Raw genomic sequence first — 26,893 nt, 5'->3', positions numbered from 1 at the left:
ACACATTTGAACCATCAACGCAATTTAAGTTTTTAATATGATATCATGGACCCCTTTAATAACAGAGCAGATAAATCTTAAGTTTCCAGACCCTTATACTACTGCTCGCATTCCGATAAGTGACGACAAGCCATCTCATTGTTGCGACGTCGATGCCGTTATTATAACGTAACGTATTGATAAAAATTTACATAAGCGCAGTACTGTTTACATTTAGTCTAATTTTTTTATAGCATGCGCCGGAAATAGCATAGGACGTTCTGTGTGTTTTTAGAATGTGACGAGAACGAACAAAACTATGTTTTTGATTGGGCATTATCGATAACAAGACAGGCGACGGATGTATATATCGTTTACGGTATCCTTAGAACAATTGAACGTAACAAAAGGGCAACAATTGTTTAGTGACACCAATAACCAACAAGATAAATGAATATAATTTTAGAAAGTAACTCGTGTTCTGCTTTCTGAACAGTAAATTAGTTGTAATTTAAATAGATTATTGGCGAAGTGAGTTTAATCATCCGTACGATCTCATATTATTCATATGCGTATGACGTTCTATACATGACATTCTTTGGAACTGGTCAAATTTAACGCGAGAATCTTGATGTGAAAAGATAGGTAATACATTTAAATGTCACTGGCACACAAGAAATTATATTGGAATCAGTGTAAAGATATTTTTTGTGCATGTAGCTGTAGGTAACAATATCACCAGATAGAGAGAGAGAGAGAGAGAGAGAGAGAGAGAGAGAGAGAGATTAAAAACTCTAAACAGGTACTTAAGCACAAACAAGAAAACAAGCATCTATTGCTTTCTGAATATAGATATATATGAATGTCTTATGAATTTATTTTGAATGTCCTTGACAATAGATGTAACTGTCCTTTTCACAGTCTGGATTTCAAATCTCAAACTGAAAAAAAAAAGAAAGGCATTAATTCAGCCAGAGAAAGAAACCAAATCTGGCCATCTTTTAATTTTCAATTATTTATCCCCATAAAGGAAGCGGTTGATATAGAAGGTAACAAAGACTTATTTTAAAGATCGTCAGAGAGAAAATTGCATGATAAAGAAAAAGTATGTTTGCTTGTCTCCTTTCGCCAGTAAATGTATTTTTCCTCATGTAACTGTTTGGTGATGACAATTTCCAACCTTTTCTGCGCGTTGTTAACAAAATATACCTTTGAGGTTTCGTGTTTCATAAGCATCATATTAATCCAGTTGTCAACGGGTAAATACGGTATTTATGATCGGCATTGAGCATCATATTAATCCAGTTGTCAACGGGAAAATACGGTATTTATGATCGGCATTGAGTTTCATATTATTCTAGTTGTCAACGAGTACATGCGGTATTTATGATCGGTATTGAGCTTCATATTAATCCAGTTGTCAACGGGTAAATACGGTATTAATGGTCGGCATTGAGCTTCATATTGATCTAGTTGTCAACGGATATATACGGTATTTATGATCGGCCTTGAGCTTAATAGTATTCTAGTTGTCAACGGGTAAATACGGTATTTGTGATCGGAATTGAGCTTCATATTATTCTAGTTGTCAACGGGCAAATACGGTATTTATGATCGGCATTGAGTTTCATATTAATCTAAATACAAAACCATGCAGATCTACTTGTAGTATTAAGCACACATATATACTTACAATAGAAAATCACATATATCGACTTAAAATACAAGACCATGCTTATCACACAGATATACTTGCAGTAGAAATCATACAGATCAACTTGCAATACAAAACAGTGTTGAAAAACTTACAATATAAAGCACATAGATCTACTTACAAAAGAAATAATACAGATCGACTTACAATAGAAATCACTTTGATCGACTTAAAATACAAAACCATGCATATCTAATTGCAATAGAAAGCACGCATACCGACTTACAATATAAATAATACAGATCGACTTAAAATACAAAACCATGCAGAACTACTTGCAATATAAAGCACACAGATCTACTTACAAAAGAAATAATACAGACCGACTTACAATAGAAATCAAACAGATCTACATAAAATACAAAACCATGCAGAACTACTTGCATTATAAAGCACACAGATATACTTACAATGGAAAGATCCAATTCCGGCAAAAGAGCTATTGACGACAGAAGGGTGCTTTGCTATTGGTTGCTAAGTAGAATGTACCACGCGGTTTTCCCTCGTTAGCATGGTATCCCATTTTGGCGCATCCGCGATCGCATGATGTACATTTCCCTTGCGCAAACTGGGTCTTATCTGGACACGGCATAGCCTGGAATGGGCAAGTTGATGTGATAGACTCTGTGAAAAGGTCCAGCACTCTCATATGGCTGCATACAACTCCGTCAACAAGTGCTGCAGATATTATAACAGATCTGATTATTTTATTTTCTCTCTCTCTCTCTCTCTCTGTACGTCTTTGTGCGTATTAGTAAGTTTCTAACTTTGATACAAAACTGCATTGAAGTGAGACCTAACTTCATCATGCTGAAATAATAAAAACTGTACTTGTTAAACTCAAAAGAAATTGGGTTTATTTTTTGTTTTACCTAAAAGAATCCACATAAAAAAATATAAAAATTCGAAGCTTATTTTAAAACACCGTAGCTTAGAAAGTTCAAATGACTCTCAGTGTAAACGAACCCTGCAAATATTAGAAGCAAATTTTCTTTCTAAAAGGAAAATACATTGGCTGTTAATTTCATATGCTGCATCATTTCATATATTCAGAATCTGACCATATGAAAAGAACTGGCGTTATAACATTTGGGTAGATTTCTTTCATAGCCATATTTAAACTTGATTGTCTAGTGAACATAGCTAAATCTGGTAGTCACAAAATAAGAATATCAGACATATATAGAGTTATGTCGTAAATACTGACATGTGATTTTCATCGTTATAAGACTGAAGAGATGATTTCCTACGTTGGGGCAACCGGGTTGCTTCTCCCCACCGTTCGGGTAAAAGTCAGCGTGCCCTACAGGTCTTTCCATGCCCAAACCTGAAATATAAGAGATTCATAAACTCTCTCCGAGCTTAAATATACTCATAAACCATGTTTTAAAAAAAGATATATGTAAATGCATATCAAAGTAATTACTTCTCCCCATAGACAACGAATGTTACACGGGGAATAGCGACAGTTCAGTTCATAGAGCGTCGGACTCGTAAGCCAAGGGTTGTGGGTTCAATACCCGCCCACTCCGACCAGGTCAGTTGTCTGTGTTTGTCCTCGGAAAGATCGTAATTCACATTTTCTAGGCATGATACAGTCAATAATGTGCTAAAAGTAAAACTAACAGAAAGAACAAAATTAACCCTATGCTCCATCTGTCACAGCACTGAAGTTACATCAAGGCGTATGTGACAAGGACGCAGTGGCACAGCACTGAAGTTACATCAAGGCAAATGCTGTGACAAGGACGCAAGACAAAACAATTTAATCACTATGTAATCGCATTGTCAACCATATCGTCTGAATTGATGGCAGTCGGTTAGAAGCCTGAGCTCTGATTCTGGGGATATGTTAATATTTATATGTGACAACTGTGATTTGAAGATTGGAATGGGCAACTGAACATTTCTATACATAATGGTAAAGTCATACAATGGACTGTATAACTTTAATATATCGATAGTCCCGATACATATAATTGTATACTTACAGAATTCTCAATTCATATAACTGTATCGTTACAGATCTGTAATTTCCATATACCATGGTAAAGACATACGATGGACTGTGTAGCTTTAATGTATCGATATTTACGATACATTTATCTGTATCGTTACAGACATTCCCGATACATAAAACTGTATTGTAAAAGATTTGTCATTAGAAACCAATCCCTGGTTAAAATGTTTCCAAGTTGCCATTTATTTAAGTTCCCACAGAAAAATATATTTACTAATGTAAAGAGTTTAATAGGCTGATCCTATACAGTACATGTACTTTAATGACCAGTTTATTACATACGTACTTTTAATTTAATGCCGTTTCTTATACACGTACTTGTAGTTTAATATCCAGTTTCCTATACAGATAGTACTTTGATTTCCAGTTTCCCATACACGTACCTGTACTGTAATGTCCAGTTTCTTACAGTAATATTCTAATTCAATGCCCAGTTTCCTATACACGTACGTTTACTTTAATGCCCATTTTCCTATACACGTACCTGTACTTTAATGTCCAGTTTCCTATACACGTACGTGTACTTTAATGTTCAATTTCCTATACACGTGCGTGTACTTTAATATCCAGTTTCATATACACGCACCTGTACTTAATGTCCAGTTTCCTATACACGTACCTGTACTTAAAGTCCATTTTCTTACAGCCGTAATCTAATTTAATGACCTGTTTCCTATACAAGTACGTGTTCTTTAATGCACATTTTCCTATAAACGTACGTGTATTTTAATGTGTGGTCAAAGGATGACAATTTCCGGGGTGGGAGTGGGAGACAAGCGCCCCAATCCTCCAAAAATGCCCCATACGGCTTGCGTCTCTGATTGCCTCTGTCAACTAAAGTCCAGCTCCTGGCCTTCCGAGTGGCTTAGATTTGAAGTCCGGCAGACCACGTTTTCCACTAACAGGAGAAGGGGTGAAGGCGGGCCACTGGCGCCTTAAAACCAGTTGCTTCGGGTAGATGGGACTCGTAAACCTTGGATGGTATCTCATCTAGGAGAAGGAAAACTCCGATTCCAAACCTCTGCTGCCTTGTAGCTATACCAACTCATGGGAAAGACGAAGGGAGTAAACCCCGACAGAAAATCCGGAGACAGAGTCCCTAAGGCGGTCTGACATTGACTTCAACGTCATTCCGGCAACTCCTGCGACGCCGTTGATACCAAGCTGTATCGGCATTCGTCGTTCCCTTGGGCCCACCAGCTGCGTGGAGAGGGGGGATCTGCTGCATGGACAACAGCTGATTCTCCATACCACCCTGCCCAGGCTTCATAGCTCCAGCGTCGTCGTACGGCGTCGGCACAACACGAGAAGTAGCAGTTTACCGATTCTAAGTCAAAGCTCGATTGGCGTAGAGCTTGGCGCCAGGGGTTACTTTTGACGGCGGGAGAGATCACCAGGTCTCACTGGACAGCTGCCGCCCGCCTCAAGCTGGGCAGCCCCCAGTCAGTAAGGTACTGCCCGCCATGGCCTGCCTGCTTCAGTGGGTGCGTGGAGCTTAGAGAACCATCTCGACAAGTGGGCCACAAAACTCCGCACCACGAAAGACTGAAAAAAGAAATAAGACTCCAACTCTTCGTTTTGCAACCTGGAACATCAGGGCCATGTGTCCTGGATTGACCGCTGACCTACAGCAGATCGACGATGCACGAAAGACTGCCGTCATTGACAGAGAACTCTTCCGACTGAACATCGACATTGCCTGCCTCCAGGAGACCCGACTGGCTGACAGCGGCACCATCAGGGAAGTCAATTACACGTTCTTTTGGCAGGAGAAGCCCTCGGATGAACCTAGGCAGCATGGTGTCACATACGCTGACTGAACAAAATGTACTCAGTAAAAAGTAAAATTTCATGTTTTTTCGCTTTGGATAGGGTAATATTTTTCTTGTGACGCTTTTGGATTGGGGTACGTGTGGTCGGTTACTGAAGATTTGTATACAAAAAGCTCTGGGCAAGTTCTTGTCTCATGGTCTTAACAATGTCTTGTTATTGACGGGGCCTTGTTAGCGTTCACATACTACTTTACTTAATTTGATCTGGCTTAACGTTTCTTATACTTTGTACACCTACAAAGGTGTTCAACAATTAAAAAGGGATAGACAACTTGTTCCTGAGGAATATATCGTAGCGACAAACATAATAAAGAATTGTTTTTTTTTAAAATCATATTAATATAAACTACGGTTGTATTCTATCATAAGTGGAATTAAGGTAAGAGGGTGTAAGATTTTTACTGCATATAGATTTTCACAATATTCTTCAATATAAACAGCCTCGTTAAAATAAATAAATAAATAAATAAATAAAAGCTATATCAATGTGAATATAAAAGCTCAGGTATCACACCACTTTGTCACGTTAATAAATGGAAAAAAGAGAGAATAAACCTACCTAATTCAAGAAGATTGCCGACATCAGTGTGGATCGCATCTACAAATAAGGCGTCGCTGGGATCCAGTCGTACTTTTGGATCCTCCTTTTCAAAGAGCGGTCCGGCAGGATCTAAACCAGTTATCCTTCCGGTACCAGGCACACGTTCACCAGCATATCCAGCAATATGAGCGCCCAGACTGTGACCAATTAAATGCATATCGTGGTAATCGGCATGCCCATTATTGTGGAGAGCTTTCATCATTTGTGCAACTAGAGCTCCAACCACTCGCGTGTTGGCGGCCGTCTCCATGTAGTTGATGTTGTCTGCACCCTTCTCCCAGTTGACGGAAATAACATTGGCATCCTCCTGAAAAGCAGAGACAAAAATGATCTGTCCAAGCCATCTCTGTCCTAAAAGAACCCGTCAACTGTTAATGTCAAGCATACTTCTCAGTCCTTCAAGAACTTGTCAACTGGTACTGTCAAGCATACTTCTCAAAGCTAGTTCAGTCATAAAAGAACCTGTCATCAGGTACTGTGAAGAATACTTTTTAAAGCTAGTTCTGACCTCAATCAACATGTTAACTGAATGTTGTTATGGTGTTTAACACCATTTTCAGCACAAGATGGACTATACATGGCGGCCAGTATATGTGGTGGAAGAAGAACCCGGGAAAAACCCCAGCCCCACGAGAAGCTACTGGCAAGCTATCTCAGGTACCCACATCAGCTGAGCCCGTGACTGGAACCCACACTGACAGGTGAGATAGCAGTGATCTCAAAAGGTGAGCAGTTTGGACCACTTTGCCATTCGGGGCCCACCTCTGGTAATGTCAAACATAAAAGTAACCGCGAACTAGTTAAGCTTAATTTTTACAGGTAGTTCTGTCCTAAAAGAACCTGACAAATGATACTATCAAACATAATTTACAAAGCTAGTTCTGTCCTAAAAGAACCTGTCAATTGGTACAGCCAAGCATACATTTTAAAGTTATTTCTGTCTTAAAAGAGCCTGTCAACTGGTACTGTCAAACATAATTTGCAAAGCTAGTTCTGTCCTAAAAGAGCCTGTTAACTGATACTGCCAAGAATACTTTTTAAGGTTAGTCTGTTCTAAAAGAACCTATCAAATGGTACTATCAGACACTTTTAACCCACAAATTTTGCACCAAAGCCTGTAACCACAACGAAAGAAAAATACAAACATAATTTTAAAAATTCTATTTTGTCTTCGTTACATACTTTGGTGTCTTCAAATTTCAAAATATATTCTAAGCCGGTACAAAATTAATATGTTTGGTACAAACCCTTATTAACGCATGAAACTCGTTTAGAAACTTCGTGAGATCGTGTTATTGTCCATTTTGAATCCCTAATTATCTGCCATGCAAACAATAAACTTGTCACCAATATTTTACTGTAAATCTAATAATTGTATGTTTGCCCGTCAGAATAGGTGCTTATATTAAAGAAAGACATGTGTTGTATTTGAAGTTTGGCTGATATCAGTTCTAAATGTTGTAATAATGTGATCTATTGTGTAACTATGTTTGACTAACCTGTTTTTGTGCCAGTTTTATCATCACTATTCAGTGAATCAGTAAGCTTCAAGTATAAAAGAGTTAGCTCCCTGCTTCACATTGACAAATAATAGTTGCATGGCAGCTTCCTATTTTATGAAAAGTCCCAGGATCATACAGATGGATATTACTCACATTACTTTAGTTATCAGTTCGAAAATAGTTTTTAAAAGAAACGATTTAAATTTACTTCAAATTAATATTTTCAAAATTTGTTAATAGGAACTTAGGGTAGGATGATATAAGCATGACCTGCCTAAATATAACCATGCCACATGTGGTACGGTGGCTGCCTACTAGAAACATCAATTATTGAGGATGTCCTGCATTAATAATATCCCCGTGAAGCAGGATTTATATTATATATGTACATTCTTTCTTAATATTTATTTTGTAAGAGATCTGACACTGATTTTGGAAGTATTCCACCAGAGACCTTCATTTTTTTAATTTATCAGATAAGGGATATGGTTTACGTACGTGTCATTAGATTGGATGTTATTTGATGTGAAAATACAATGTCTTTTCTCTTCGTCCTTTAATTCCATTCTGCTCTAATATACAAGAGTGTTTTCGCCAATGGCAATAGACATCACATTGAATAAGCAGACATAAAGCCTGCAAAATATATAGCGTGGTTAATTGCTGACTAACTTTATTATTATAATTAGAGTTAGTTTCTTAAATAAAACCCGACCTTCAGAATTATTAGAATAGCCAGTGAGAAAGGGCAAGACATCTACAAAAAGCACCAATGCAAATAGGCTGAAAAATTATGCGGCGACAAAATGATAATTCTACGATGCCACATAAATCCCAATCTGCAAATGTTTCTAGATGTTTCTAATTACACTTTTAGTAGCAAATGAAAATGCTCATCATCTATTTTTGATTATTTCTTTATGAGACAGCTCTCCCGGTTCTCTATTCGGTCAACAAATATTCCCAGAGATTCCAGAGCGAATGCCGATGACAAGTAGTATCATTATAGCGGTTTGAGATTGGCCGGCCGATCACAGTTCACAATCCTCAGACCTTTCCATATTCCCCATGACTTTTCCCCACTGAGGACGTTTACACAAGTGCGTCTGTTATTATTACTCGCGTGATCGCCCAGCTGAATTCTTAGGAGGAGTCCCATTCAGATGAATACAGCCGCTTTGACATTTTAATGATCTGTAGCTATCTGTTTGTATTATGGTGCCGCTGCCTGAAGTATAGGAAGATAATGTAGGACTCTGTATAATTCTCACAGAGGAACCAAACATTTCTGTCTTATACAAGAGAATGACCATTGCCGATACAAAAACGATTCAAATTATTGTTAGTGAAAGTGCTGATTAATAATCTGACATAAATTGCCATTCAAAAATGTCATCTATGATAATTGCCATTGCCATTCAAAGATGCCATCTATGATAATTGACATTGCCATTCAAAGATGCCAGCTATGATAAACGGGTGCGATCTTTAACAGTTACTATACCAGGAAAAACGTGCAGGACTCTCAGCGACACATTTCAGGTTCGAAATGCACCTGCGGAAAATTAGTGTAAGTTATAACTGCGAAGTATAACTAATTCTTTAAAATGTAGTTTGGTCTGAAACAACTTCTGCACCTTCTAGAATGTCATGTGGCGCTCTAGGAGTTCATCTGTGTTGGAAAATACAAACCATAGCAATTGTCACTAACTAGAACACATCTATTCATTGTAAGAAATATGTGCAAGGCTTAAAATAGCAGCTAGGTTATAATTATAAAGGAAAGCAGCCGCGTGCTTATAATTTTCATTGAAATACTGTTCACAAACACAACCCGAGAATTATGTATTCAACAATTACAAAGGTCACCGATACGGATCGGTCAAGAGACCGAAAAGATTTATTCGTTTTCAAATACGTATTCGGTGCTTTTTTTGCTGCAGTTAGTGATCACGTCGGAGAAGAAAAAAAACGGAAACATAAACAAGACTTGTGAAAAAGTCATTTTATGATATTGTGCAAGAAAAGTTTAAGTTAAACAACCCATCGATGACGACAGTGATATAACCGATGACGATGACAGTAAATGAAACAATGGGAAATCAGTTAGAAAGATGCTTATAACAATGATATATCATTAGCATCCACACCCAACTTTCATGAGGTTCACGAGCTGATATACAACGTAGCAAAACGGAACAAAGCAGACAGTAGGAGAAATTCTACTAAGCTGTTCCCAAGTTTGATGGAGCAAAACCTATAGCTGAGATATAGAAGTACCCAAGGACATTTTCTATTGTTGAATCTGGCCGTGTTTGAGTAAGTGTAATATTCAGTGATGGGTCATTTGAACTCGAGACCGACTGAACGGAAATTCTATTCAGGCATGCAAGTGATGTTACACAGAATTCATGAAGAAAAACCTAATTATTTGTAAAACACTGATCTACTAATTCATACTTTTATATCGCTTGATGGACTTGAAATTTGAACATATAGATTGTTACCTCCAGATTCAGATACCACTGTACACACATGATAAGATTAAACGAATGCGACTTGAAAAAATCGGCCAATTAAATAAAGTTACATGAGTTTAATAGCATTAGCATTAGAAAACGTGAGCTCAGTGGAAGAACGTGTCGTTACGAATAATGTGAATAGCGTTTGCTCGCGTGTAAAGTCACGTAATTAGCTTGCCGACCGTGCGGATCCGTATCCAAAAACTGTCGTGAGTCTCAGCGAAAAAGAGAACCTGTCTTCGAAAAAAACACACGATGATTTCGAGGAAAAAGATGATGAAGAAAAATGAAATAATATCTTCGATTGAAGCAGTTACGATTTATGATCCTAATAAAGTAAAAATGCTACAAATTTGTTACTGGAATAAGGAATTAAGCAATGCTGTTTCCTTTACATGCAAGTATGCTTACTTTTGCGTAACTGAAGTAATCCGCGCGAGTACGTGTAGTAAGGATTCAAAGTTGTATGAGGAAAACCAACATATTTACATTATCAGGACTGATAGATGAACCACGACCAGTTGTAAAAAAAACTTCCTTGTTGAGGTTAAACGGCCACCACTAACCCCTCAAAACCTTTTGCTCGACTTTCAAAGCAGTCAGGTCGCGTGTGAATATTACCAACTCTTGAAATGCATGCACCAAAACCAAAAGGTTTATACAGGCATAGAGATTTCCCCAAAAGACTTTATTACCGTGCACTCGATTTATTATTTTTCTTTGAGCATCTAGACCTAGTTAAGCAGTTCGTGACTGACATGTACTTCAAAGCACGTGTAGGTTAGGACGAAAATTAGAGATGTATTGACGTGAAAATTTCCAGAAAGACTCTTATGATAAAGGACTTCTGTGGCCGAATTGACGCGCCTGTAGAGAACTCGTATTTTTTTGCAATTTAACTTACTATGCTGAAAATAAAATGTCACAGTGAATTGCGGTCAACTGAAAAGATCTAAACTGCGATGAAAAAGCAAAGCGGGGTTCATTTTACATTTCTGTCGGACAGGTTATCCAGAAACACCCAAGTGATGTAGAAACTAACTGATGTTCATTAGAATTAGTTTTAGAAAGTTTGTTTTTCATATCACTGTATGATGCTACTTGACAAATGATACACGATGTACGTGTGTACACGTTTTTCTTAAGTTTATTGATGGCAATGGAAGTGCACTGAAGACCATTTTAAGCCATAATCTGTCACAGATCAAATATCGACAAAACTATTTTGTTAACAAGCATCTTTAATTCGTTTTCGAGGATCCATTTATACAAATTTGTCTTTTCTTGCTTGTTACAATGAAATTTTTCAATTTGTTAATGTCATGCAAACATTATCGCATTTGAATAAACAAGAAAACATACAGTAAAATTTACTGATTGACATAATTGTTTATTGTTTTTAATTTAAAGTTAATGATACCATGTTGCCACGGTTATAAAATTGTCTTCTTAATGATAAAAAATTCTGGTGCGTGCTATTTGCGTTTTCTTCTTAACTGGGGACGAGATTTTAAAATTGTGTTATCAACTGTTCCAAATTGACCAGTATTAATTGGTTGTTTCTGAGGTGATCTATAGTTTCGACTTCCATCTGACCTTCCCACTCAGTACCCGGTGATATTTGGATAAACTATAACATTAGAAAGAGAAATAAAGTGTCAAGTGTATATGTGAAAGCCAATTTAAAGGTTCATCAGCAATAAAAAAAATGAATCTGTACCTTTTGCAGGAAGGCGTTTTTCATGTTAATAACCCATGGAGATTGACCGTAATTTTGATAACCGTGAATAATGAATTTGGTTCCTTTTGTGCCGTCAAAATAGGAGCCCTGGATGGAACTCTGGGTAATCTGTTGCACTGTGTTCGGGTTCTGGCGAGTATAAAGCAGGAATTGGATCTGTATGTGCGAAGGCGATTCCGGAAGGTTGCCGAATGCATTGGTATACGGGCTTGCGTTGCTGAAACAACCGATCCCGTCGCTGTTGTAGCACACTTCCTTCTGTCCAAATAAGAACGCTGTAATACACATTTAAAAAAAATACTGAGTACTGATCACACTCAAAGGCTACATCTACACCAAGCCTTGGCTTACTACATTGCAATAGATCATAAATTCTCATAGCATCATGATGTACTAAATTGGAAGACAAAAAGTGATGACATTTCGGTTCGCATAGACTGCAACTTCCTCTTTTAGGCGGCAATTTAATTGATTCGTTGCTCTCATAATTAATACAAAATAGTCAAAATATAAGACAAAGACAACTAAATGGTTTCTCATGACATAACCAATTGACGTCGCGGATGACATTATGGAGAGGTGTTACGGTGTGACTTGAGTGCTCTTTGCATTGACAGAATAAACTAAGCACGGCAAACATATTGATCTGTTTTTATTAATGTCCAATTTTTGTAATTATTCAATATTATATTTTGTTTAATTCAATCAATTTAACTGGTTTGTAACGCGTTAATCAATATTGTAAAAAGTAGAATTGAAATCAACCAGATTAATTAAAGATTTTTCCACCGTCTTTCCGATTTCCCGACGAAACTTCTTGTTGATGAAAAGGTTTTTTTTTGCTCACCAGACCACTCACAACTCATACTCATTCAGATTATATCACCGTTTAGGGCTGGTTTTATCCCCGTATCATCTAAATCCTAGCCTAACGTCTCTGGGCATTAATATACGAGCATCTTGACTGGATCCTATCAACTTCCCTTAACACAGAAATAAACCTGATGCAGAACGACCCGTGGCAGTTTAATAAAACCGATGTTGGGACTGGCACAGAGAAAAGGAACTTGGAGCTGAGGGGTTACATTTATGTGTTTTCCAGTGTGAAAATGTGTTTGAGACACTTCAATGCAAAGGCAGAGTATGTATCTGGGAAGCTTATGATGGTTCCGGGCACTCTTGATAACATTCACGAGGGTCATTAGGAATTAGCCAAGTGTAGTGTAAGAGCCCAAAGTTGTGTGTGATAGCAGGGAATCGCAAGACAAATCTAAGACAAATAGAGACCTGTGAGTTTTGTTGGATTATGAAGCCAGCAAAGAGGCGAGAACCATTGAAGACAACGTTTCTACCCAGCAGACCCTGGCAGAACATTGTTATCGACATTTGTGAAGTCAAACAAGAAAGATATACGGTAGATATTGACTACTTCTCAGCTATTTGTAGATTATTCGCCTAGAGAAAAAAAAAACTATCAGCAAGTAATTGAAAAACTAAAAAGCACATTTTCACGATATGGAATCCCAGATATTGTTATATCAGGCAATGGAATGCAATTTCACTTCTTCAGATTTCAAGGAGTTTGCTGAGAAATACAACTTCAAACAAGTATTTAGGAGTGCTCATTACCCCCAAGCAAACGGTGAAGCCGAAAGTGGCGTCAAAATAGCAAAGTCTATTCATGAACAGAATGAGATATTTCTTGCCTTGATGGCCTATATGGACACACCAACAGCTGCGACAGGTTCTAGCCCAACCCATGTGATGATGGGACAACAGATGACTACCACCTTGCTCACAATTGCATAGATATTAAACCCAAAGTGGCTAAACCTAAAATTCGTAAGTCAAAAAGACATTACGACAAAAACGGAAATATGAATTCTAATACAAAATGCGCCATTATGCACATAATTTAACATATATTGCTGAGGGAAGTGATGTCAGAATAAAACAGCTTGGAGATGATAAGAAGTGGTCAATACTGGGCATAGTTATTCGAGCCCACGAAGATCGTGGGAGCTACTTGGCAAAATTCTCCAAGGGATCTACAGACGTAATCGCATCCATGTACAGCAGATGAAAAGCCCTAAGAATCCACTTCAACTTCCTTGTAATGCAGACTCATCTACGGACACAAAATCTCCACATTGTCAAGCCAGGACTCATTCAAAGTCCAGCACAACGTCTCCCAGTAGCATGCAATCCATGCCACCACATACGAATACGATCAACCAGTATTGCCTTATGCAGCCCACCCCAAGTAAACCAGCTATACCCACTGGATTCAACACTCCAGTGTGTACGTTAAGTGGGAGAGTCATCCGAAAACCAGACAGATTCTGTGAGTTTATATGAGATAGTGACTTTCATAAATATGCTAACGCGGTGATAGTTTAGTACTGTTTTGGAATTAGTTCATTAGAATGGGACCAAAAAAAATTTGTTCAGTATATAGTTCAGTTCTGTTTGATTCTTCATTGACTAATTAAGACTCAAGGACAGTAAACTTATGCTGGACCATTTCATATTTTTTATGATTGCAGAATTGATTCTTTTTTTCTTTCTTTATTCTATCTAGGCATAAGCAAAATATTTAATCTGAAAAGAGTGGAGATGTGTGGTATATGCAGGTTTGCATGCTATTTCTAGTTAATAACTGGTCCCTAGAGCAACAGCAATATCAGATAGGAACTGCTCCCCAGACAGGTGGTACCGCGATCCATCGCGGAAGCTAGTTGGTATAACGGTACAAATTGCGCAAGTCCAGGTGGGCGGAGCTTAAGGTGTAGGGAACATTGTATTTTGAAATGAACAACAAAACTAGCTGTGATTGGTGCATTATGTAAGAGTTGTACTTTCTGTTAGGCGTTGAAAGAAGTTGTGCCTCCTGGCAACATGTGAGATTATGTTAATTCCTATGTAGATGATATTTTGTATTTTTTATGATTTTTTAAAAATGTGGTACACATGTCTTAAACTGTGTCTTTCGTGACTAGATAACTCTTACCCCTGTCTAGGTCAAGCAGAGTTATCTCTCTTAAATGCAATGGAGTGCCTGATTTTGTCCTTGTCAAATTGACAATCTAACACTCTCTAGAAAAGTGTGTGACATGCATGCTAAAGGAGGAAAATATAGAAAATATATTTATTTCCCCAAACATTAGTATTAAGGTCTATGTAAAAACAATTGGTACCGTGATACCAGTTGTTGTGCACTCAGAACGTGCGTGAATAAATACTGTTAGTGTAACAGCTTGAGACTCCCTCGTTTTCATGGCAGTTATTTTTCCCTGTATCGAAGTTTTGGATGTTATTTGCCGAGTCACAACAGCGACAATTGGAAGTTCCATTTCCTTTGTGGAGAATTCCAGTTTTACACGCTGAATCAAGCTGTGTATACATAGATATGTTGTTTAAGGACACTTTCTTCTCTTTTCCATAATTATGACGATAAGACAAGAACTGTATGTATTTTAGAAATTATGGTATTCCAAATATTGATTATAATCAAAACACAAGTAAATATTACAAGATTTAAGCACACATAATTACTCTTATCTTCCTCAAGTTTTTCAAGGAAAGAAAATTTATTCCATTTGTTTCCAAAATGTTTGCGCTTTCAACCTGATAGAGTGTTCAAGTTTTCTCTTTTATGTCCTTGCTGAGTTAATTTTCTACACGTAAATATAAAAACCCAAAGGTTTTGGTGGTGTTTTGTGACTTTTTTTAAAATTATTGAATAAGTCCATTAAAAATTAAAGCATATGTTGTAAAATGTGATCTAAATAATTTCTGGCATGCGTGGGAAATATCTGTACTTTGTAGCAAGATAACCTTCTGTTCCTCAAAGTAATTCATTCAGTATCCAATATGGGCACCGTAATTATCCTTTAAAAAGGGCGCTTTAAAAGTGTATCTCACGATTGAAAAGGCACATTAGTTTATCATGAATTGCAAAGGCAGATTGAAAAATTTAGATTATGGAAGCTTCTGCATTTTAAGCGTTTCTTTTGAATAATGTTAACCATCAAACTGTAAAGAACACCTGCTACAGGAAACATTCCGGTTGCTTGTTTTTCTTGGGGAGGGGGAAAAGCAATGGTTCCGCAAACCCCATCCGCATCTGAATTGTTGCTATTTCTATTATTATTATTATTATTAGTAGTAGTATTATTGTTGTTGTTGTTATTGTTATTGTTGTTGTTGTTGTTGTCGTCGTTGTTGTTAAATAATCCTGATAGGGAGCAGATGAATTGAAAAATTCGAGAAATACAACATTTCATATTTAGTTGAGGGCAAATTGTTGGGTAAAATGACTGGTACAATGTAAAAATGGCCTGAAGAAGTTTAAAAAGGGCGAAAAGCATGAGATCTGTGGTATAAAAATTAACATAAACTCTCGGCTTTACTAGAAAAAATGTAACTTGAGCAATGGCAGTAATATTTTCCAACCGTATGTCTTAAATCTAAGCCAAAACACGAATTTGGCGACAGTATATGCTATCCGACTGGTGACAAAAATTGGTCACACCTCTATAATTTAATCTAGCTCATCTTTTGCTATTCTACCGGTGCCAGAGACTGTAACAAATAATGTTTACTTAACGCATTCCGTAAGCTGAAATAGGTCAGTTTATGAAATTAGTTAGTTTACGAATTAAGTCAGTTTATGAAAAGTGATTGTTGGTAAATCTTAGGTTTTTATGAAATCGATGAATGAAAAATGAGGCTGACGTTGGAAGACTTTTTGAAAAACGGAATGGAGTGACAGTAAGTAGTGAATACAATTTAGCTGAAGAGTAAAAATAATAAGCACTTTCTTCTCGCAAAATAGTGTTATTTCATCAACTCGATTAGCGACATACTGTCAGTATTGCTGTTCATCACACTGTGAAAACGTTACAATAAATGAAGATGTCATCTTGGCTACTAAGGCTGTGATTATTTAGCCCCTGACTCACTGCACTTCTATAAGAAAAGAAAATCATAAAAATACAAGTAAATGTTCCCACACCTAAAAATCTAGGAGTCTGACACGTGTGCCCGCATCCATTAGAACAACACTTCTGACCGCCAGGACAGTCTTCGTTCGAGGAACATAGCATTGCGTAAGCTGAAATAGGTAAGTTTATGAAATTAGTTAGTTTACGAAATAAGTCAGTTTACGAAAAGTGATTGTTGGTAAATCTTAGGTTTTATGAAACTGATGAATGAAAAATGAGGCTAACGTTGGAAGACTTTTTGAAAAACGGAATGGAGTGACAGTAAGTAGTGAATAATATTTAGCTGAAGAGTAAAAAATAATAAACAATTTCTTCTCGCAAAATAGTGTTATTTCATAAACTCCATTAGCGACACACTGTCAGTATTGCTGTTCATCACACCGTGAAAACGTTACAATAAATGAAGATGTCATCTTGGCTACGAAGGCCGTGATTATTTAGCTTCTGAATCATTGCACTTCTAGAAGAAAAGAAAATCATAAAAATACAAGTAAATGTTCTCATACCTAAACCTCTAGGAGTCTGACACGTGTGTCCGCATCCATTAGAACAACACTTCTGACCGCCAGGACAGTCTTCGTCCGAGGAACATAGCTCTACGCACACACCAAAGTGACGTGGTTTGGGGCAAGTCCCTGGTTTCTTCTCTTCAATTAAAAAAAAGATCTTTCTTTGAATATTTAACGAAGTATTTCAGCATGAGTTATATAAAAAGTATATGCAATGTATCACCAAAAAATGAATTTACATTAGATCTGTGGCATACAAATTAACATAAACTCTCGGCTTTACTAGAAAAAATGTAACTTGAGCAATGGCAGTAATATTTTCCAACCGTATGTCTTAAATCTAAGCCAAAACACGAATTTTGGCGACAGTATATGCTATCCGACTGGTGACAAAAATTGGTCACACCTTTATAATTTAATCTAGCTCATCTTTTGCTACTCTACCGGTGCCAGTGACTGTCACAAATAATGTTTACTTAACACATTGCGTAAGCTGAAATAGGTCAGTTTATGAAATTAGTTAGTTGACGAATTAAGTCAGTTTAAGAAAAGTGATTGTTGGTAAATCTTAGGTTTTATGAAATCGATGAATGAAAAATGAGGCTGACGTTGGAAGACTTTTTGAAAAACGGAATGGAGTGACAGTAAGTAGTGAATAAAATTTAGCTGAAGAGTAAAAATAATAAACAATTTCTTCTCGCAAAATAGTGTTATTTCATCAACTCGATTAGCAACACACTGTCAGTATTGCTGTTCATCACACTGTGAAAACGTTACAATAAATGAAGATGTCATCTTGGCTACTAAGGCCGTGATTATTTAGCCCCTGACTCACTGCACTTCTAGAAGAAAAGAAAATCATATAAAAATACAAGTAAATGTTCCCACACCTGAACCTTCAGGAGCCTGACATGTGTGCCCGCATCCATTAGAACAACACTTCTGACCGCCAGGACAGTCTTCGTCCGAGGAACATAGCTCTACGCACAAACCAGTGCCAGGTGGTTTGGTGCAAGTCCCTGGTTTCTTCTCTTCAATTAAAACAGATCTTTCTTTGAATATTTAACTAAGTATTTCAGCATGAGTTATATGAAAAATATATGCAATGTGTCACCAAACAAATAAATGAATTTACATTAGATCTGTGGTATAAAAATTAACATAAACTCTCGGCTTTACCAGAAATAATGTAACCTGAGTAATGGCAGCAATATTTCCAACCGTATGTCTTAAATCTAAGCCAAAACACGAATTTGGCGACAGTATATGCTATCCGACTGGTGACAAAAATTGGTCACACCTTTATAATTTAATCTAGCTCATCTTTTCCTATTCTACCGGTACCAGTGACTGTCACAAATAATGTTTACTTAACACATTGCGTAAGGTGAAATAGGTCAGTTTATGAAATTAGTTAGTTTACGAATTAAGTCAGTTAACGAAAAGTGATTATTGGTAAATCTTAGGTTTTATGAAATCGATGAATGAAAAATGAGGCTGATGCTGGAATACTTTTAGAAAAACGGAATGGAGTGACAGTAAGCAGTGAAGTTTTGTGACAAGATTAAATCTACTCTTGGAAAATAAGATATGCAATTTAATCATGTGCGATTTTACAAAGACCGAAATCCTACTAGACATGTAAAGCGTTGTTTTGGAGTTGATTTTTATTCCGTGCTCTTGATATTTAATTGTAATTCTTATTTTGAAAAAACAAACCACTCGCCCCCCCCCCAATCCCATCCCCAAAAAAGAAGTGTCTCTTTCTCTTGATTTGATTATTAAAGTAGGAATAAGATATTCGCGCGCGCACACACACACACACACACACTTTTATCCTCTCTCTCTCTCTCTCAGCCAACATCTCCATATTCTATTCTCTATCTCTTCCAACCTGTCATCCACCTCTTTCTCCTCATATTCGCTCTCTCTCTCTCTATCTCAATCTTTGGATACCGCTCTGGTCGTGGGTTCGATCCCCGGCCGAGTCATACCAAAGACTTGCAAAAAATGGTACTAACAGCTGCCTTCGACTCAAAGTCTCTGATCTCCCGCTTATTTCTCGATTTTTATGGAACCTGCATACCACTCTAATTGACACTCAGTGTGGTCAAATGTACAAAGAAGTGTACCAAACCTGAGTTTGATTTTATAGATAACCTCTCTCTCTCCCTCTCCATCAAAGCATAGAAATCAAAGGTGGTAGGGGAATAGGGAATGGAGTTCTATATATAAGAGATGTTACTTCTACTTTTGCATACTCTTCATATACGGTACACTGTACAATCAACATACGAGTGGGTGATGGTCAATGCAAATGGCGTGTTGAATAGTAGGTGTAGTTTTAACATTATATTTCACGCATTGTAACCCATACACAGCAAGTAGGAATAAATCTAGCATAATCAATTTAAGCTATTGTGGTGTCCTGTAGATCATTTGGGTTGGAATTTATTTCTTCAAATTATTCAGTGCAAGCGATTTTTCTCTGGAAATACAGAGTACTCATGAAAATGACACTCTCAGTCAGTGACATTCACTAGGATTTATAGTAAATTCAGACATGGAATTATATTACAATGTTTCATTAAAAGACTGTGCAATATCACGATAAAGGCCGCAACATTCACATCACCGCTTTCAGCGTTTGATTGAATTTATATTTGTACTAAAGTTTGTTCAGAACGTTTTATTATTATTACTTGTGTCTGTAATTCTACGATTATTTGGGATTTACTTCTCAATTTGTAAATTCTTTTTTTCTGCACTTTCCCTTTGTATTTTAGAGAAATAAATTATTTGTTGAAGCTTACAAAGCTTGTTTCTTTTCACTATTTTCTGTTACTTATTTTAAGAACATGTACTCGTAACCAATACACAGCAAGTCGGAATAAATTCTTAGAACCAACATGCACTTAAAAAGCTGACCGTTCAATGTACTTAAAAAGTGCTAAATTATTACACTATTTGAATTTGTACAAAAATATTCTTAATAAACTCATCTACACTTACTAAAAGAGAAATGTGAACAACAAACCCCATTCAACATCATTATTTCTGTCACTAAACACGTAAAGGTAGATATATCGAAGATGTTTCTGACCCAGTTGAAATTTTTCGATTGGTTCTTAAATTTACAATTTTTACCCTCCATTCAATCCCCCAACAGACACACACACACACACACACACACACACACACCAATAAGTTAAATACGAAAAATTTAAATCGGTTGGACAGGCTCCGTAACAAAAAAGAAAAAGAAAAAAAAATATGTATGAGACTATATGGGATCGAACGGGAATTTAAGATTGCACAGTTAGTATGACAGCGTGAATTTATTCCCCATGTGTTGTGCATGTACAAGCGTGAATCTAATTCCTATGTGTTTTGTATGTGTCAGTAAATTTATTGCTATGTGTTGTGCATATCAGCATGAACTGAATTTATTCATGTGTTGCATATGTTTCAGTATGAATTTATTCCTAAATGCTGTGTATGTGTAAGCATGACAATTTTTTTCTAGTGTGTTGTGTATGTGTCAGCATGAATTTATTCCAATGTGATGTGTATGTGTCAGCATGAATATATTCCAATGTGTTGTATATGTGTCAGCATGAATATATTCCAATGTGTTGTATATGTGTCAGCATGAATATATTCCAATGTGTTGTATATGTGTCAGCATGAATTTATTCCAATGTGTTGTATATGTGTCAGCATGAATTTATTCCAATGTGTTGTATATGTGTCAGCATGAATTTATTCCAATATGTTGTACGTGTATCAGTACGAATTTATTCCTATATGATGTGTATGAAGTTATTCCTTTGTGTTGTGTACGAACTGATCCCTATGTGGTATGTAGGAATTTTTTCCAATGTGTTGTATGTGTATCAATATGAGTTGTGTATGAAATTAATCCTATGTGCTGTGTATGAAATTATTCATGTGTTGTGTTTATGTCAGTATGAATTTATTATTTAAGGTTGTGTATGTTAATATGAATATTTTCCTTTGTGTTGTACATGAAATTATTCCTATGTGTTGTGTACGAAATTATTCCTATGTTTTGTGCATGAAACTATTTATGTGTGTTGTGCATGCAATTATTCCTATGTGTTGTGTATGAAATTGTTACTATCTGTTGCGTATGTGTCAGTATGAATTTATTCCTATGTGTAGTGCATCAAATTATGTTATGTGTAGTGCATGAAAGTATTCATGTGTTGTGTATGAAATTATTACTATGTGTTGTGTCTGTGTCAGTATGAATTTATTCCTTTATGTCGAGTATTTTAACATGAATATTTTTCTTTGTATTGTGCATGAGGCTATTCCTGTGTTGTGTATGTGTCCGTATGAAAGAGAGATGTTGCAGAATAAGGTAATATACCGTCAGCATAACTGCACACAGCAAGCAACAATATGACGACATTTTGCTTCATCTTCTAATTGCTGTGCTCCACACTTTAGCTAACCTTGAATGGAAAAGTATAAAATTAATAGATGCGAACTGGCAATTAAAAGGACATCAAAAGATTTATCCTTCTCTTACACACCTATTATGAATAATTTGAATCGATCTAAGAAATATTAATGAGTACATGTATGTAGACTGACATCTATCAACTGTTTACCTCTGTCACATCTTTATCATATTTACATCTTAATAAGCTGTTTACCTGTCTCATCGTATTTACACCGTAATAAACTGTTAACCTGTCTCATCGTAGTTGTATTTACACCGTAATAAACTGTTTACCTGTCTCATCTTATTTACACCTTAATAAACTGTTTTCCTATTTCATCGTACTTGTAGTTACACCTCTATAAACTGTTTACCTGTCTCATCTTATTTACACCTTAATAACCTGTTTACCTGTCTCATCGTAGTCCTATTTCCACCTTAATATACTATTTATCTGTCTGATCTTACTCTTATTTACACTTTAATAAATTGTTACGTGACCTATCGTCATCTTATTAACTCCTTAATAAACTGTTTACATGTCTCATCTTAATCACATTTACACCCTAATAAATTATTTACTTGTCTCCCATTTATTGGGAAGCAACCATATTTACCATTCAGCCACGTAAATATCTACGAATAACTTTGAATTTCACGATTTTGTTCTTATCAACGTGGCAGTGAAATTATATATCGTAATTCGCTCTAATGAATTATCACAATTATTTTCCTTGGAAAATCCAGCAATTCACGGCCTAGTATGAAATACATTTAAATAATGCTATGTTGTTATTTGTATGACTATTATATAAGAAAGGTACACCCCGAGAAATATTAAACTATAAACTTTCCGTGTGCACACGCTGGTGAATACGTACAAAAAACAATACCAAAGCGTATACACATCTGTGACTCTAAATGGAAAACTGATGGATTTCATACACTTATCACGGACTTCATTATGAAAAAAGTATTTAAAATGAGTTAATATTTTTCACTACTTCATTTGAATAATGTAAGCTCATGTTCCAAACACGTTCTTTAATGTTACTTTTGGAGAAAAAAAACCCCATATACAACACGTAAGTTCAGGACCAGTTTCCGAGAGAATCGTAATAAGATGGGGAGCTTAATTTAAATTGGCACTTCCAGTCACCAATAGCGATCGCTTGAAGAAGACAGATATGAACAGGCTGGTTCCCACAATCTTTTAAATCTGCCGCTGTAACTGAAATCGATTGATACAAAAAAGGAGAGAAAATTGTTAATAATAACCGTAGACAACATAAACAAAGACGTTATTGATGTATATAGAAATAAGATTCTACTTGTACCAAATACCAAAAGGCTCAAAAGGAACAATCTCGGGACTTTCACCAAATTTCGTAGCAAGAAAAACTACTACTACGCGGCATTGTCACTAACTATGCGACGCTAACTAATAGTCTAACAAAACAGTTGCAAACACTAATCCTTTTTACTGTGCTTGTTGCGATGACTTGCGAAGGTAAATGTAATGTGTATCTTGACTGTAATTTGAAATGAGTAAAATTCTTCGCAAAAATGTACATTTGTTTTTGCAAAACTTCAAATTTTCCATTCTGATTGGAGCACTTCCTTTGTCAAATCGTCAGTCTGGGAGATGTTGAGGTTTTACACGTCATCAAGCTCTTCAGTGTCGTTGATAAATATATCTCGTATGTTGACCGCAGTCCATATTGCTTAAATGAGGGAAGTGATCGGTTTTGAAATATACAAAACTGTTGAAGTTTGGAAATACTGTAGTAGTTGTTATTGCATATACATGTACCTTGTTTTACCAAATAAAGCCATGCGCACGTCACAAAAATGATAGCAGTCGTTAGAGCGATTTATCGATTGAGACAAACTTATTTCTTGGCCTAAAAAATCATAATCTCTTCTTTAAGTATAAGCGTACAGGGAACTTCAATTTACTGAATTTTCGCTAATAATGTCAAAAAAGGTATAATGATGCATTTCGCATGTTATTCTTGTTGTTGTTATTTCACTTTTCTAATATTTTTCTTTCTTGTTTGCCTTTCTACGCCATTTTCTATCGATTTTCTCCTTTTTACGTTTATCACCCAACTGATATGTTTTAAAAGTGGATATTGCTAGAAATGACATGAGGTGTTATAATTCACCCAGGACCAGTGAAATAGAAACGTAACCAGAAAAAAATAGGGAAAGGGTCCAGTACATAACTTGTGTGATTGTTACAAGTATAACAATAAACTACGTGGCGCATGTGGCCTAATATGTAATATGTCATCAACATACCAAGCTACACAGAGGTTCGAGTACAACAGATTTCCCAAAGAAACAGTAAGAAAGATAAAACAGACATAATTGTAACGAAGAGAAGATGGACTAAAGACTTGACAAAAAGCACTGAAAATGAAAATAGGAAAGATAAGAACGGCATATTAAGTAATGAGGATGACTGAGACATTTATGGTAAACATCAGTTGCGCTTTTCATTAAATATAATACATTCAGAACAATGTAATTGTAACTGGTCTGGGACATGCTCAGTCATTGAGAGGTGATATGAAAAAGTAGCAGCATACATTGGTCCGTCACTATAGAGCCCCTCAGCAAGGCGTTTTCCCTCTTATAATGTGGGATCAAAGTTTGTTTTATCGTTACTACTGAATTTATTTCCTTTTTTGACGTTAGTTCTTGACTCATGATAATGAAATACAACGAGATTTTGCATTGTAAGATACTATATGTTTTATGTCACTGCAGTATTTAAAACAGTTTCGTTCTACCACAGATCATTATTAGGCTTTTCTCAACATTGATAGTTTGTATGGCTCTCAGTAAATATGTTACAGAGAAGAAGTGTGACAAATCAGAAGCAGATTACTATCTACAAACGGTGTTTTAAAAGAGACTCATCGACATCCGTTTTGAATATAAAAGGAAGCTGAAGAATCGTTGAACAGTTTAAGGAACGTGTAAATTCCATATACAACACCAGCAGGAAGTTAATGGTGGTTTTGCATGCTTGTTACTGATCTAAGTCAAAGTCTTCTACACCCCACCCCATCACACGCGCACGCATGCAAACACGCGATTGTAATTGTGATGCGTGTGCGTCCATGCCAGAGGATGTGGGTAGAACAGTTCAACTTAAACCAGTAACCAATAAAACCGATATTATAATACGACTATGAGACTGTCAGATCGACGTAACAGGTACAAAATACATGTACAATGCAAAGGTACAAGTACAACGCACAATGATAGTAAAACACACAAATATATGTGCAAGTACATCCCTGTCCACATCCACTGGCCCTTTAATGATTTGCTTCAACGCTGTTGTGGAAAGATAGAAACGACCACTATTAACGGAATTATATTACACACAACTTAAACACATTAGTGTAGCCCCCAGTTCTCAGTGTAGTCGTTGCTAGGTACTGTTTGCAGACCGATTAATATTTACATGCAATGTATTTCTCTCGGTACCTGTTAGTAATGTTATACACAATTAAATTACATTTTATGTACCTGGCTGATATCGTGATCATAACTGAGGGATTTGAATGAATTAGTGCCTCCCTGACGTTTGCCATGATTTTAAGTAAACAAAATGTTTACGTAGGAAGAATGTAAGGTTAACAGTGTTTGCAATAAGACTAGGATCATTAATTTTCCATTGTACTCTATTCCGACTTAGGTCAAGTCAGATATATATGTAAAGTATATTTGGGAAACAATTATTCATTCCTGTTTAATATCAGTCTATTGGACTGGGACATACATAGATTTTCAAACCATCCTTTCGACATCCAATGACAATACCTATAGATTACAGTTCAATATCACATCAAACACATCTGAATTCTCTCGGCCAAGAAGTCCTCGCTCTCCATCAATCAGTGGTTGACAGGATGGAACAGATTTGTTACATTAATATGCACAAAATCCCCCAGGTTGAGCACCGTGCTATCTCACCATATGGAAATCATCAAGAAGTTGTCTGAGCGCAGGGCTCATTGGAGATACTGCGATCAGCACTTTCGTCGCATGATAGAGAGGGGAGAGGCAAAGTGGGGTTCCACCCACCTTCAACTTTACATGCGATCTGTTCTTGACAGCATTGGTGACATGACGGCCACCAGCACTGCCACATTACCATCCTCAGTCTCAAAATCGAATCCCCTGAAAGCTGCCTGCTTTAATCACCATAAGGGTCTTCTGTGTTCTGCAGGGCTAGCATGTAAATACCAGCATAATTGTTTCAATTGCTTGGAAGCTTATCCCTTCACCAAGTGCAAACTGCCCATTCAACACCCTTTCAAATTGTTGCCATAATATGCCCCAAAACAGACTAGAACTGACAGCGTGAAGCTCTTTCGTGGTGGCTACAAACCTATTCAGTCCAAGGACCTACAGCAAACTCTCTACAACACAGCCAGCAAGGGAAATGGTCCTGCGAAAACAGTAAGCTTCCTACTCCTGTTAAAGCTGACAGGTTACAACATTGGTTGAAAGGGTAGAACACTGCCAAGATAAAAGTTTTGATACATGAATTTACATTTCGATTTTATGTGGCCCATGAGGGTTCTCTGTCACCTATTCAAACTCATAATCTAAAATCAGCCATACAAAATCCACAGATTGTGCAGGACGAAATAGACAAAGAACTTGATGCTGGCAGGTTTACGGGGATTTCAAGAGCCACCCTTTCTCACTATTTCAAATATCACCTCTTGGCTTGGTTCCAAAGAAAACGCGTGGTACTTTTCGCATGATTCACCATTTATCACATCCTCATGGGTCTTCTATAAATGATGGTATCTCTCCGGAAAAAAGTGTTGTTCAATATCAAACTGTGGAACACGCTATTGTAATCATTAAAAAAACTTGGTAGAGGTTGTGTTATGGCAAAAACTGGCATAGCTAGTGCCTTCAAAATTGTTCCACTCTGTCCGACTCAGTATCATATGTTTGGCTT

General features: G+C 36.6%; 1 protein-coding gene across 2 annotated transcripts in view; it reads right to left on the bottom strand.

The window, feature by feature from the left end:
- Window positions 1-812: 812 nt before the first annotated feature.
- The window catches only part of LOC149807079 (pancreatic lipase-related protein 2-like), a 43,979-nt gene continuing 17,898 nt past the window's right edge, over window positions 813-26,893 (bottom strand). The window contains exons 2-10 of one of the 2 annotated variants that reach the window (XM_089961598.1): window positions 21,823-21,907; window positions 18,317-18,457; window positions 17,424-17,564; window positions 16,929-17,027; window positions 11,891-12,186; window positions 6,105-6,453; window positions 2,901-3,020; window positions 2,104-2,371; window positions 813-920 (exon numbers count right to left, since the gene is read on the bottom strand). In XM_089961598.1, coding sequence (XP_089817724.1) covers window positions 2,133-2,371; window positions 2,901-3,020; window positions 6,105-6,453; window positions 11,891-12,186; window positions 16,929-17,027; window positions 17,424-17,564; window positions 18,317-18,457; window positions 21,823-21,874 — 1,437 coding nt within the window. In that variant the 5' untranslated portion in view covers window positions 21,875-21,907 and the 3' untranslated portion in view covers window positions 813-920; window positions 2,104-2,132. The remainder of the gene's footprint in view (window positions 921-2,103; window positions 2,372-2,900; window positions 3,021-6,104; window positions 6,454-11,890; window positions 12,187-16,928; window positions 17,028-17,423; window positions 17,565-18,316; window positions 18,458-21,822; window positions 21,908-26,893) is intronic. The other variant, XM_089961608.1, reaches the window with a different exon arrangement.

Source organism: Sinohyriopsis cumingii, chromosome 1 (genome assembly GCF_028554795.1).
Source record: "Sinohyriopsis cumingii isolate HCF-2022 chromosome 1, ASM2855479v2, whole genome shotgun sequence".
In the NCBI taxonomy this organism is placed as follows: Eukaryota; Metazoa; Mollusca; class Bivalvia; order Unionida; family Unionidae; genus Sinohyriopsis; species Sinohyriopsis cumingii.
This window is presented reverse-complemented; position numbering and strand designations above follow the sequence as displayed.